The following is a 15,444-nucleotide window of genomic DNA, read 5'->3' as shown; positions in this document are numbered from 1 at the left end:
TGGGTGTGGCATCATTTTTGGAGAGTCGAACTCACTCAAGTACATTCTCAAATGTTCGAATTGTTTCTAGTTTCTAGGAAGGTTTGCAAAGTCTACTTTTTTTTAGCATGGGAAAAGGGGAATTAGAGAGGATAGGGATTTTGAAGCGAGTTCCCTATTCTGTATCTCGCCCATCTTATCTTCTTATCTGCAAGGGTGGAATTATGAACCGAACATTAAAGTAGTTTTTCATTAGATGGTTTTCTTGTAAAACTATACCTCTACTTTCGACTTGAATTATATATAAAAAAGGTAAGACCCTCGCTCGTCCTAATCCGAAAAGATATCCTTTAAACTCGGTATTTGTCAATGATCTTTGCCTTGGGTTTGTTGGGGATGTGTGATAGTTGTTATTTCTTCATCCTTAATCAGAGAATATATGAAATTGTAAAAATAGAGAAATTTTGGTAGAGAGTACCTTTTGACTCCTCGTAATGAACCTAACATGAATTCAGATTAGTTAGACTCAGTAGGCTTCGAATACCAAAACAAAGAATAAAAGATGAAGGGATAACACAAAGCTTACACTCATGCTAATTGGTTCACCTTACAATGCATGGTATTTTGTTTTTCTAATGTAAAACTTAGACAATATTCAAATGAAATGATGCATATGTGAAATGATGTAGTAATACATTTACATGGATCTGAAGTTCTACATTGCTACATTTTTTTTCTTTCAAATGACTGTAAAACTATGTAAAAGATCGATTTCTTGCACCAGCATTTCAATGTCTAAACAAAGAATATTCAATGTTTCTACTAGTTTACTTTTTCCTGATGACCAAGAAATTCATCTGGAACCAACCCTTTGGGCTAACCGCAACCTCTGAAGCTTTCACATGTTGCCCCTCATGAGATGCTAAATGTGATCTATAACTGTCAGTGAAGCAGCAGCATTGATGCCTTTTTACTAAGAAGCCGGTGTACATTTCTGTCTGATGTATTGAACTTATTGCTCTACATGTAGTTCACCTCCGAAAATTCTACTCAGCTCTGCTAGTTTTGTAGATAGTATAAGCCAACAGGAGAGGAATTGACAGGCTATAGACAGGGAAATGGAGAAATGGGTTCATCACATAAGCTTTGATAAGAGCTCTGCAGTTCTGCATCATAAAGAAACAAAATTAGCAAGAAGCAGATTCGGTCAAAAGCGAATAACAGTACTCTATTCTTTGAATAAGCCGATCAAGGAAAGCTTAGAATTGAAACATCTTGAAATACATTATCTTGGAAAGCTATTAACGTATTCTTCTGTATGTTCTATCCGGAAACAATGGACAGTTTGTTAGTATTGCAACTTACTTAGAACAATCAGGATATTGTGCATTCCACAAACAAAAAATGAGGAGGATATCTGATATGAGTGAAATGCTATGATGGTTAAATAGTTTATGAATGGAAAAGACATTGGCAGAACGTAAACCTTGGTACCAGGTAACTTTGTGCTCTGTCCACCAAGCCTAGAACCGATGGGAAGAAATGACCTAGTGTTTTTGTCTCTGTTGGGATTTGAACCTAAGACCTCATGGTGTTCAACCCACTTGAAAGTTCCTCTTTTATCTATGTGAGTAATTTCCATACTTGGGAAAAGATCTAGCTAGTTTATATGAAGGATATGGTGATGTCAAATGAGCTCCAAAAAGATGGAACAGTAATCCACATTGAAACATGTCAACAACCACTTAGGGAAAAGTAAAGAGCAATGGAAGCGCTATGGCCTATAGGAGTTTGGGAAGGCAACAATCTTCCAGTGTATAAAGAAGGAAAACAAGCATTTTGTTTAAGAAGAACAACACTTCAAATCAGAACAAAGATAGACATCAAAAAGATCAGTTGAAAACTTACCAAGAAATGCTTCCAACAAATCGCCAAAGATATTAACAGGAGCATTTTCCTAATCCACCGCCTATGGAGGAGTGTCAGAGTCTTATTTCTTCCACTAGTCGGTGCAGATACATTATTCTTCACCAAATAATCATCTTCCTTTTTTGCAGAAAGAGCTCGAAGATGATCTTGGAATACTGCCCTCTCAGCCACTAATGCTCCAATCACAATTATTGTAGGCAACACTACAAAGTAAAGATGAGGAAGAACTACCACCATTATATCTGGAAATCCATGAAAGTCTAGCTTTTCCCTTTCATTGAATCTCAGCACCCAACCCCTGTAGGTCATGTATCCCCTTTCTCCTCCTTCGGTGAAAACTTGTCCAGAAAGCCAAGGACATAATATGAGGTAAAACAAATAAACAATTATTGAGAACCATACAAGAGGAAGATTGTATAGCTCTGATAGAATCCATGCCACACAAGTTACCAGTTTCCTGTTTCCAACTAAGCTCTTGTAAGTATACTGTTTCCTAAGAAATACGAAGATAGCTTTTGGAAAGACGAGGATGGGAAGAGTTAACAAATAGAATAACCATATTATTGGGAAATATAAAGCCTCCCACTGACAACCCATAACCATAAACTCTTTCCAATTCCATGAAAGCCTGGCACGAAGACCGCCAACAGAAAATGGCCTTAGTTCAGTCAAAGTTGATCTGCCTTCGATATCAACTGCTTCTATTTGCAACAAAAATCTATCAGGAGATGGATCTTCAAAGGCATTAAAGTTCCATGGACATGTGTAAAGGTTCCCCCTAGATGTAGAATCCTCATTTCTTTTCATAGGAGTCTCCAGCACTGTAACGAGATTTCCAGGCCTTGAATCATATATCCTAGCCACAACTGACACAACAGGAGAAGAAGAAAATACAAGAGCCCTGATGCTGTTTAAGTTCAAGGACTCCATCTTGCACTTGTGAAATGATCTCTCCAAAGTAAAGCAAGAGTCCAGAGGAAAAGTTGGCAATATAATAACATTCTTAGCTCCCAACTTGAAGTCAACATCAACAAAAGACATCCATCCTCTATCAATGGACAATATGCGCATTGCTCTACTTTTCCTCCAGTCGCCCATTTCCCACTCCCAGAACTCTTTAAATTCAGTAGCCTCATCTGAACAAGTTTTTGAATTATTTGGAAGTGATCCATGTCCATTCAACTGGAGAAGATGTTTAGAGTACAATGGATGTTGATTTGACTCATGATGCCTCTTTAAATTCTTACCAAACTTTGTATGCAAATGCCCACATAAGTAAGCTGACAAATTATGTGTCAGAAATGTCTCTTTCAGGGTTCTTCCAGATTGTGATGCTGCAGAAAATGAAAGTGGGAAATGCCCATAAGCAATCTTGATAACAGGTTTGGCGGGTTGAGAATCTAGTACTGAGAGCTCAGAGCTTATTTCATCTAATAGTTGATCAGTGGGATGACCAAATAGATTGGTTGGGCCCCGCAGACCTAAAGACATAATGCTGTCAAACCCGACGAACTGAATACTGCGTTCACCAGTCTGGATCATAGAGCACGTGCTTTAAAGAATGATAAAATGCTGATAATAGAAAGAATTATATAAACACACACTAGCATCAATCTAGAAGCTCAAAATTCAATATTTCTAGTCCTCAAGGAAAAACATACATGATTATATGTTACTAGAAGGCTTTATAAACCAAACAATTTATCGAGAAGAACTATGAAACAAGAAAGCTACAGATAACAGTATAGTCATCATAAGTGGTCAAGGCTAATAGCAGAGTATGATATATTAAGTGGATAAGCTCAAAACATGGCATCACAAAGTTTCTGATGTTTGTGATTGAAGCTTGGCTGATTGATTTATATTAAAGTTCAGGGATGATTCACCCTTCATTCTGAAAGCTATGGGTGTCTAAATGATGATAACATTGCCAATAATTACATTGATAACATTTTTTTCTTCTTTTTTTTTTGGAAAAAAATACATTAATAATGGTTACATTAAGAAAAGGAGAAAATTCCAACATGCAGAATCAAAGAAATAGAAAAGAAATTGGTTCAAACTTTTAAAATGGAACTCATTTAATTGTTAAGAAATTCCTTTATATATTTTGTGATAAATACAAAAATAAAATTTATAAATATTGTATAGACAGATATGCTTCCATACATGGATACCTCTACCTCATTGCCCATGTTACAATTTTACACTATCTTTATCCTCGTCTAAGAAAATTTCCAAGCCTCTTTTGAACATTTAGTTTCCCCTCCATATTAGTTTCATTTAAAAGGCACCATACTGGCAGCTTGAATGATAAAGAAAAAGAGTGTGTATAGAACAAAAGAAGCTAACAGATATGATCTATAACAAACCTGAATAGTGACACTATCGACCAGTCCACTTCGTTTTAGCTGCCCATTAATGCTATACTTCGAGTAAAAATCAAATGAACCACCAATGGCTGGTACACCAAAAATATCATGATTTCCTCGGAGATCATAAAACACATTTTTCTTCAGTCCACTCTTTTTAATGACATTGTCCAGGACTTTCTGGTATTCCAACCACTCCTCTTCATCTTGCTTCATTGTTAGTAAATCCTTGCTCTTTCCATCTGGTGACAATTAGAAAAGATCATTGAAATATCTTAAGCTTTGACAAATACTTTATTCAAATATGTATAGCAATCAACTTGTGGAAAACCACTTTACAGTAGAAATGCAATACATTGATACGAAAACATCAGAGATATACCTTAAACAACAGTTCAGAAACTTTAAACAGTGGTCACTGATCTCGATCATGAATCAAACTTGAACCAAGAATAATTAAAGTATAGCTTTTGCAGAACTTCATCCTAAATTCTAAAATTACCTTGTGTGATAGTTGACATAGTACCCGATACAAAGGAGATAAAACAAAACCAAGCTACTTTTGCAACTACACCAAAGTCATGTATGATCACATCTTGAAAACATTACTCCCTTGTAAAACTGAGTATTACATGGACACTGTAGAGTATAGCCTTCACTAATGCGATAATCTGTGGTTCTTCAACAACAAAAAAACCATGCAGCAACTATGTTTCTTTACTTTTTTGTATTTTGCAGTCAATTTTCTTTCTTCTTTACTTCACACTGATAAAGATTCATCTTTTTCTCCCAGAAACTGAGTAACATTTTAACGTCCGCTCCAACTTCCAATCAAATCCCACCAACCTCATTTTCCCAACCCAATAGTTTCAAGAAACAAAAGAACATATTTTTGAAACCTCCTTCCCTTAATTTTCCACAAAAATGCCTCCATCATCATTCTCCAGCATCAACAAAGTTGTTTTATAAGCTAGTGTTCGACTATAGATTTTGAAAATATATCTTCAAATATCCGTTTGACCATGAAATCTGATCGACTTCACTTATTATAACTAGATTCCACTCGCAAAACTGTAAATTTTCTAAGTAAAATACATGTCCAAACACAACTTCAAAAACCAATTTTTTCAAAATCTGAGCTTAAAGAAACTTACCAATCAAATTTCTCAACCCAACAATTCCAAGAAACAAAAAAGAACACATTTTTAGTTCCCTTTTTCCTTAATTTTCCACTAAAATCCCTCCATAACCATTTTCCACCATCAAAAACTTCTTTTCAAAGAACCCCACAAACCCAATAGAAAGTAAGATTAAAAAAAATTCAATAATATAACAAAACTTTGAAGCAAAAAAAAAAGTAGATTATTACCAGTAAGATCACCAGTAATGAAGACCAATGAAGGATTGATCATAGAAAGAGCAGGACCCACAATTTTTTCAAAGCTAAGAGCACGTTCAGGATGATGAACACTGAAATGGAGATCAGATAACTGAACCACCCAAGCTACATCTTCCCGTCCTTTTTCCACTTCCATTGCATCTCTTTTGAAAAATTCAGCTGAAATGTAATGAAATTTCAGCAAGATTAAGGAGAAAATACATAGTTTTAAAATACCCATTTCTCCTTTTCTTCTTTTTTTTCTTCTTCTTCTTTGGTTCTTCTTCTTGTTGTTGTTGGTCTAAGGTACAGAGAGATCGGAGAATTGACAGAGAAACGGGTCAAGTTGGGTCGGGTCGGGTCAAGGTAGTATAGGCCCAAGTGAAGAGTAGTGTAATGGGCCTACTATGGACAAATAAATGGGTTGGATAACAGTAATGGAATTTTAAACAAGTGTTAAGAGCTAATATATCTGTTGTAAAAAAAGAGAGGCCAATACATCTTGTTGGTATTGATTGAGTTGGAGGGATTTTCGCTGACTGAATTCATGTATAGACCTTAACCGGGTAACCTTCGTAACCAAAGTGTCATGACAACATCCAAAGGTGACCTTTGGGTTCTTAAGTAGGGGGGCAAGGAGGGGCATGTAGGAATGCCAACCACTACATAAGCCACTAGTGGCTAAGAGAAAGCGAGCAACATCTTGTATAGGTCGGGCGGAGCTTAAAGAAGCAAGCCCCTATCAGAGCAAGCCATTGCGCGCTAGCCTAGCTAGCTAACGTTTTTCAGTTGGCTGTTATGTTAGTTGTAGTGCGCCTTCCTTCCTTCTTTCACTTTGAAAAGTTTTTTAGATAGTACGATACATTGGTGTAAAAGATTTCCTTTTTTATGTGAGCTTGGTTTACTTGACCGAAGGGGGTAGTAGAACTTGAAGAGTACATCCTATTCCTACTTTTTTCAAATTACAAAATTTCCTAAATTTGGTGAAATTCGGATACATCCCAAAACATCTTGATACACCGCGTTTCGATTTTGGATACATCCCGATACATAGCGTCTTGGTTTAGAATACATCACTCAATGTCCCGATACAACATGTAAAGTGATGTATATGATGGATACATCGCATAAAGTGATGTATCCGACCAATACATTGTGTAAAGTGATGTATCCGAGAATAGGAAAGAGTAGAGATTTTTGTAATATTTTCAAATGGTAGAGCATTTTAGAGAATATGATAAAATAAGTTGTGTATTTAGGTAATTTTTCCAATAATAAAGGTTCAAAAGAAATGGGCCTACTATGAGAAGTGGGTAGGGTCAAGTAGTATAGGCCCAAATGAAATGCAGAGTAGTGGGCTTATTATGGACAGAGAAATGGGTCAGATCATAGTAGTATAGGCCCAAACAAAAAGTGGCTAAAAGTAGTGAAATGGATCTACTATGGACAGAGAAATGGGCCTACATCAATATTTAATTTTTACTCACCTTTTTAAAAATTTAACATATAAAGTTAGGTTTGAAAAAATCAAATGTTTGAAGTTACGTATGACTGATATTCATGTATTTATGTATGAATTCAAATTAAAAATGATTAGACTCATTTTGTCTTGACTTCAAACCATATATGAACTTCAAACAAAAATGAATGAAATAAGATTACAAAAAATGACCGACTTCACCTTATGTATGATGTTGTTCCAAAGTGATTACTCATATAAAAAGTCTTTTAAAAATGAACACAAGTTAAATGATAATGTCAACAATATATTCAACGTATAGAATCCCATAAATGAGATCTGGAGAGTGTGGTGTGAATACAACCTTACCTTAACGGCTCTACCTTGTGAAGTTAAATGACAATGTCCTCAATATATCCAACATATAGAATCCCACAAATGAGATTTGGAGAACGTGGTGTGAATACAAGTTATACAACCTTACCCTAACGGCCCTACCTGATAAAGTTAAATGATAACGTCAAAATGAAAAATACGCACATATACCTCAAGTCCTCAACCAACATAGAAAATCATATTTATTGAAATTGCTCCCACTGATCGATCACTCGTCGAACTTATTTTTGAAAAATAACCGTTGTTAATCAAGTTTCAAATTTTACAAATGAAATACATACAATTATTTTTTCAATTACATGAACTAAAAATTGGCTATTTGTGAACTTTAATCCTATTATATCCCCTCAAAGGTTTGGATAATGATATTAGGTAAAAAAAAAAATAATCTTGGCATAAAATTTTCATATATTAACAAATATGATATTTCTTCTGCAATATACAATCAAGAATCTCTTTAGCCATTAAAGTCATGTGAAGAGAAATATACTCAATATATTTTCACTAGTAGAGTATGAGGAGGGCATGATCGATGTATGCATGCATATCTCACATCTACGTATCTTTGTGGGGTAGGGAGATTATTTCTAAAAAAAATCTCGACTCAAAAGAGTGAAGATATTGATGTACGAAAGCAAGAACATACGATAACAAAATAATAAGATACAAGACAAATGGATCAACAAACAATAATATACATACATACATGATCGATCAAAAATAAAAAAACTACACGGTTACTTAATTATATAGAAAATATACATACACAATAATTAGAAAATTGCCATAAATTAATTATCTGCATTGTACTATATTATCCAAAATTACAAAGCATTTACTTTCCGAGGATCTATAAGAATGAAGTTCCCAAAATTATAGCCAATAACATAGACTATACATGAACTTCATTCTTCAAATCCTATAAACAAAATTACCATTTTCATTATACCAACCAAATTTTTTAAAAAAAAAACCAAAAAAATAAAACCCTCTTTCTAAAGTTCATTTTCCAAAAAAAAGAAAAAAAGATTAGAGATTAGTTATGTATAGATCCCTTACTAGCTAGATTTGTGATGATCTTGAGAGGTCTATGAATCATTCCACATAGTGAAAGTGGGGGCTGCACCGTGGCAAACCGCCATGGTGCTAGTCCTCGAAGCAAGAGCCATAGGAACATCAGTTGACATCCAATTATTATTGTTGCATGTAGATTCTTGATGATCATATAGAGTATTACTGACCTTGATAGAGTCGTTAGATGTTGCTGGTTGTGAATGATAATAATTACCAAATATGTTCTCATGAGTACCAAGTTGTAATTGCTTCACTTCATTATCATTCTCTCCACCATATGATGATCCATTCAATTGTGGCAACACAAATCCACCACCACCATGATGATTATTATTATTACTTGCATATCCAACACCTTGATGATACGTAACATTATTTTGTTCCATTGACGATGAAGAAGAATTATCCAATCCCATTAGATAATTGTGCGCGTTTCCCAATTGAAGCGAATGAAAATCTTGAAAATTTTGACTAGTCAAATCATGATCTTGTACTTCCTGCTTGCACCACAACCTTTGTTGACTATTATAAGGGTTATTATAATGCATCGCGCTTAAAGGTTGAGCTTGTTGAAGAGTGATGTTAGGCCAACAATGGCCCGCACCATAGGTACTCATTGAACCATTCATGAGATGAGTAGTCCCGATATTTTCTTGACTTGCTCTTTGATAATTCAACGCGATTTCAGCTTGCTCAACGTCCTTGAGACGTTTAGCTGCCCCTCCGATGGGCAACGTGCTGCTTTCTAGTATGCTTTTAACGTCGTATCGATTAATTTCAAAATTGGTCACGGCATTTAGTCCACGGAATTTGATTGCTGCAATGTCATAAGCCCCAGCAGCTTCTTCCTGTGTACCTAAAAAAAAAACAAATTTAGTTATGTGGAAAAATACTAATATATCGAAGTTTAAACGAATTGAATTATGACTAGCTCGTTTGTTGAGTACTTTCTTCAATATCCTAGATGACCTATCAAATTATTGGGTCAAATGTTAGCCCAAATCAACACATGCAAAATCAAATATGGGGATATTTGAGTCATGTGCTAAGCAAATTGAGTTATGATATATTATTTAACTTCTGACTCAAGCTAGCAAACTTCGATCGGATCAAATTATACAATCTTTTATTAATTTGACATATTTTGATCCGTTCAAATTTGACTCAGCTCGTGCCAATAAAATGGTTTTAGGGAAATAATTAGGAGCACTTACTAAAGGTGCCAAGATAAAGATCCTTGTTTCCAGCAACTCTACCAATTCTTGCTTGCCATCTTCCATGCTGATGGTGCCTATAATATTACACAAAAAAAATTAAAAAATTACAAACTTAAATAATTATTAATACTATCGAAAAAAATAATTCATGTTTAAAAGTTTGATTCTAGTCCTTAAAAGGTAATATATGACACACATATGAAACACGATTCGAGAAAGAAGAAAAATTATTCGAATAATATTATAGACACTAGGCAGATAGGAGTCAAGTCAAACCTCATCACCTTAGGAGTCGGGAGTACTATAGTATGAATGACATGAAATTAATTGTATCGTACCTTGTAACGCCTCGATAAATCGATGCACCACGAGAGAAACCACTGCTCTTCCTATATATATTAAGAACCATAAAATATAAATATTACATTTTTATCTCTTATATTTTCTTGAAAAGTTTAATAATATATTTTTTCCTTAATGTAATAAAAAAAATAAAAAATGTACCTTCTTAAAGATGCGACATATTCCTGCCTAGTCATATTCTTCATTTCTTCAAGCTCTTTCTCATAGTTGCTAATCTGAAAATTTTCACAAAAAGTAAAATATTTACATACGGAATAAGTGAGATGACTTTTGTTAAACTCTTTCAAATCTAAGCAATAACGATATTTTATTGATATTAATTGAGTTGAAAAGAACTTTCATTAACTGAATCTATCCATCAACTTAAAACTACAGTAACCTTCTTAACCAAAGCGTTACAAACAACATAACATTAGGTGCTTTGCGAGTTTCTAAGTAGGAGGCAAGGAGGAGCATGTAGAAATATCGACTAATGCATTAGCCACTAATAGCCAAAAGAAAGCGAGCAACACCTTATATAGGTTGGACCGAAAAGAAAAACGTACTCATCTATCAGCTCCTTTCGTAGATCAGTACAATTTTATGAAGCGTCTAAATCAGACATCATTAGGTTGTTGGCATTACTAAATGTCCTCCCACTAACTAGACAAAATTCCTATGAAATTAAAGTAAAAAAATTAGAAAATTTAAATGTACTTACTGGGAAATTAGTGGTAGTTGTGGGACCCCAATACTTAAGTGCAGCTAAATCATAAGCACGAGCTGCTTTTTCTTCTTTATCATATCCTCCTATAAAACATTTAAATGAAAAATAAATCAGCTACACAAAAAAATATATTCGCTACTAAAAAAACTCGATATAGCGATAGATAAATTTTATAGTCGTACAACAAAATTCATCGGTAATTTTATTTAGCAATAAATTAGCGATAAATTTTTGTTAACTACGAGCAAAATACAAACAGACTAGCGACGAAGTTCATATTTTAGTAATGTAGTGTCATCTAAATAATATTTACCAAGATAATAGTTAGAAGGAAGTAATTAATCTATAACTTACCCAAATAAACTGCAACAAGTTTACAAATGTTGAGTCCATCCATCACACCATGAAATAGAATAAGAAAAAAAATGAATAATTAAAACACATCCAAGTTTAGTATTTTGAAAATATATAAAATGAATGAAAAAATAAATATAATATATTTAGTGAGAGACAAATTAAATGAAATATAATAAACATACCTTGCCTTCCTTTTCTAGTTTGTCCCTCTCTTCTACAACTATTATCCCACAAATGTGCCTCATATCTCCCAGTCCACCTATGCCTATAAATACACACAAAACAATTTAAATTAAAAAAATAATAATTATATGCAAAGTATTATTTTGTAGTATTTACACAACTTAATTTTCTATATTGTTCGAATGAACATCCTTCACTCTATTATGATAAATGACTTGAAAAGGGATGAAATTAAACAATTGTATCTTACCTTGTAACACCGCGATAGATAGAAGTTCTTTGGCCAAAAGTATCAATAGATTTCTTTGGTGCTACAATTGCACCACTTATTTGTCCATCAATAGTACTGCCATTATTTCCATTCACAATCTCTTGTTTGTTTTCAGACGAACAACTATTCTCTCCACCTCCACCTCCATCTCCACCCGTGCTCATAGAAAGTGACAACGATTGTGCATTAGTACCACTACAACCACCACCGGTTACCCCCACAACATCGCCCTCCTTCTTATCATCTTGTAATAATGACGGGGTAGTAGTGGTGGTGGTAGTGGAGTTAGGGTTGTTTCTCAACCAATTCTTGATCATTGAAATCCCTATAATATTATTAGCGTTATTTTCGCTAATATTATTAGGGGTACTACAATAAATATTGTAGTCGTTGTTATTATTGTTATTGTTATTGTTATTGTTATTGTTATTACAGACTTGTTGAAGCTTTTGTTCACCAATATCAAGAAAGTTCTCTAGCTTTGGTGGTTCTTGATTATTTTCAAGATGTTGACTATTGCATGAATTTCCCATTAACATAGACATATTTGATGTAGTCTTGTAGTTTGTATCATGAGAGTTCCAATCTACATACAAAAAAAACAAAAAAATCTCAAACATAGCCAAAAGGGTTGAATTATTTTTTTAAAAAAAATTGAAAAATATTCACTAATATGAACAAGGAATTTACTTAAAAAGTCATGTTAATGAAAGCAAGTAGATCACTAAACAAAATCAACAACATCAGGTATATAGCGAAAACTTTAGTACATCGTATAATTACTTAAAAGGAAAATGGAAAACATCCACCAACAAGAAATAAGTTAGTAGGAATATTCAACTTCAAAAAGTCATGTTTTTGACACTTCTTGCCTGATGAATCTCTGACTGGTCATAAATATGTATCTCTATGTCATAAGGAAAAAAATAGTGAAAGCTTAGTGCACCGTACTATTTTTTTCCTTAATTCAAAACCATATTTATGAAACAAAAACACCATCAATATTCTTAATATTTTCTCCTTTTTGTTGAAGAGTTAGGGTTTTTAGTATTTCCTCATTGACATGAGCCTTGCCAACTCAAAAGGGAGAGTCAAAGTTCAAGACGAGCACGACCGTCATATAGGGTTTATAGTTCAAGAAATGTCCCAAAAAAATTAAAGAAAATGAAACAATCAATTAATAGAACTTACTCACCTTGTGATTGATGATGATTTCTATTGAAAGCTTCAAAAATACCAAAAGGGGTATTATCATGAGGTACAACATTTAAAGAAGGAAGTACTACTGTTGATTGATCATGATGCTGATGATGAGAAGTCATTAGATCAAAACATTCTTGATGTGAACTTTGTTGTGATGTGAGTACTTCTTCATGTGGTGAAAGTGAAAATCCAAGCCAATTGTTCATTGAAGAAGCCATATATCAAAATAATAAAAAAACTTAGATAAAATTATAAAAAAGAAAAGGAGAATTAATTATTTTTTCCTATACTAAAAGTTCATGCATGAAGTTATAGTTCTAGAAATTAAAAAGACCAATATTAAGTTGTTTGAAGAAGAAGAGGAAAGGTTCAAAAAAAGTATATGAAGAGGAATCATTTTTCCCAAAGCATAAGGTGAAGATTTATATGAAATTTTAACTCAAGTTTTTTCACCCCCCACCCCCACCCACCCTTGTCTCTCTCCATTTCTTGTTGGTCATAAATGGGGTGCCCTCTAAATGAGGGGCAGTGTTTTCTCTAATCCCAAAAACATCTATAGGGTTCAAAATGAAGAGCAAATATAGGGTTCATGAGGGATAGGATTGTAATTTTCTTTGGCTTTATAAGAAGAATATTTTTCTTTGATAAGATTAATAAAATTATGTATAGTTTATTCAAATAAAAATGTAGATAGTGCTAGTTATAATTAACCAATTAAGTAAAAATTTCTTACATTATCAGTGCATATACAAGGGCAAAACATGCAAATTAGAGGGAAGTTTGTTGAAAAATTATATAGACTTTTGCAAATTGAGAAAAAAGTGAAATTATTTTCGTTAAACATATATAGAAGTTGTTGAATTTTCAAATTTAGAGAAAATCTAGTATATATAGTCGTAAAAAAATTCAAATAGTCATTTTATGTCACAAGTTCAAATCTTAATTATATATGACATTTTAAATTTTTAATATTTTATTAAAATTCTTTATATGAATTTTTGTCTTTGATGACTTGAAATTTAATGTTGTTACAATTATATGTACATATCATTCGAAAATAATAATAATCAAAAGTGCATATACTGAGGACTAAATTTAAAACCGTCTGCATTTGCAGGGGCGGCTCTATGCTTTATAAGATAAGGCTTACGCCTTAGGCTCTAAATTTTGGGGTCCTAAATTTTTATCAAGAATAAATTACGTGTTAAAAAATTTATAGAAAAAATAGATTATTTATGATTAAAAGTATAATATTTTAAAAATATTTTATCCACTTGAACATCCTTTGTACTTAGTTAAAAATAAGAATTAATAGTGAAAAGTGTTGAACAAAGTGCATTACAAATTTTTTTTTATTTGTTTTTGAATTTTAGTTTCAAGCATTACGTCAAGCATATTAAAATGGAGTATACCAAGTCATCAACTTCTTGAGATTCTATGGTTCTAACTCTTATCTTTATTCAATATTTGTCAACTTATTACTTATAGAAATAAAATTTGAATAAATATGTATACGAAGTTTGTTTATATTTTAGGCCTCGAATTGAAATTTTTGTTTTAGGCCCCGAATTACGTTGAGCCGCCCGAGTGCATTTGTATAGTTTGTTGCACATATAATACTAATAGTTTATTTATCCTAAATTATTTTAGTTGTATTTATGTAATCTAATCTTCTTCTTGTGTAATCCAAAGATAGGGTAAAGTGGTATATAGCAAGTTGAGATAATTTAACCCTAGTTTGTAGTACTTTTTTATATTCTCCACTTGGTGTATGTAATATCCGCTCTGGAATTCAAATTAATTCAGAATCGTATTGTGTAGGATATGTTAAAGGAGAAAAACAGTATATATTTCTTATAATTAGTACAATTTTTTTTTCATATTTGAGAATAAAAATTAAACGTTACGAGATCATATTCATTCCACAACAATTTTCCGTTATTAGTGAGAGGGGGAGGGCATGTGTGATTTCGTAATCTAGAAACAAAAATATAGTAATATTCTTTTAACATTCAAAGAGATCAGTATCCAAGTTGCACTCTTATTATGAAAAATAATAATATTTTTTATACATATATTATTGGCTAAACACATCTGCAATAACTTTATGAAAGTCATTCCTTGTTTCTGTTTACCAAATCTCTTAAATAGTTTATTATTAGTGTAATTAATAGGTATTTTCTTTCTCTATTATTTGTGCTTGTCCATCTCTCACCTCCATACTTTTTTTTTACATACTGTAAAAAATATTTACATAATTATATTATTTATGAAATAATTATTAATAGATTTTAAAACTACAATGATAGTGTAAAAATATTTATATTTATAAGTATATATATATATATATATATATAACTATAATACTTCTCCACTTGGTCACCATTGACAAGTTCATTAATTGTTGGACAAATTAATTCCAAGTTGTGTTTCACTTAAACCAAGATCATAATTAAATTGACTTTAACCTCATAAAATTAATGTGATTTCATCAAATGTAGACTTATCAAGTATGCTTCATTAATTAGTTAAAAGAAAAACATATACCTTGACATAA

General features: G+C 32.7%; 2 protein-coding genes across 2 annotated transcripts; both read right to left on the bottom strand.

The window, feature by feature from the left end:
* Nucleotides 1-576: 576 nt before the first annotated feature.
* Nucleotides 577-5,950, bottom strand: LOC125837280 (putative metallophosphoesterase At3g03305). The gene is made up of 4 exons (XM_049516444.1): nt 5,650-5,950; nt 4,281-4,522; nt 1,888-3,441; nt 577-1,145 (listed from the first exon to the last, which is right to left on the bottom strand). Exons 1-4 carry the CDS (start codon nt 5,897-5,899, stop codon nt 1,026-1,028), a joined length of 2,166 nt encoding a protein of 721 aa, XP_049372401.1. The 5' UTR covers nt 5,900-5,950; the 3' UTR covers nt 577-1,025.
* Nucleotides 5,951-8,601: 2,651 nt separating this feature from the next.
* LOC125837281 (AP2-like ethylene-responsive transcription factor AIL1) lies at nt 8,602-13,105 on the bottom strand. Its single transcript, XM_049516445.1, has 9 exons — nt 12,880-13,105; nt 11,664-12,270; nt 11,413-11,495; nt 11,228-11,236; nt 10,868-10,956; nt 10,309-10,382; nt 10,143-10,193; nt 9,802-9,878; nt 8,602-9,443 (listed from the first exon to the last, which is right to left on the bottom strand). The coding sequence occupies exons 1-9, from the start codon at nt 13,103-13,105 to the stop codon at nt 8,602-8,604; spliced, it is 2,058 nt and encodes a 685-aa protein (XP_049372402.1).
* Between the last annotated feature and the right edge of the window lie 2,339 nt (nt 13,106-15,444).

The sequence above is a fragment of the Solanum verrucosum genome, unplaced genomic scaffold (genome assembly GCF_900185275.1).
Source record: "Solanum verrucosum unplaced genomic scaffold, falcon-dt-bn FXZP01000165.1, whole genome shotgun sequence".
Lineage (NCBI taxonomy): Eukaryota > Viridiplantae > Streptophyta > Magnoliopsida > Solanales > Solanaceae > Solanum > Solanum verrucosum.
Note: the sequence above shows the minus strand (reverse complement) of the source record. Positions and strands in the feature narration are given on the sequence as shown.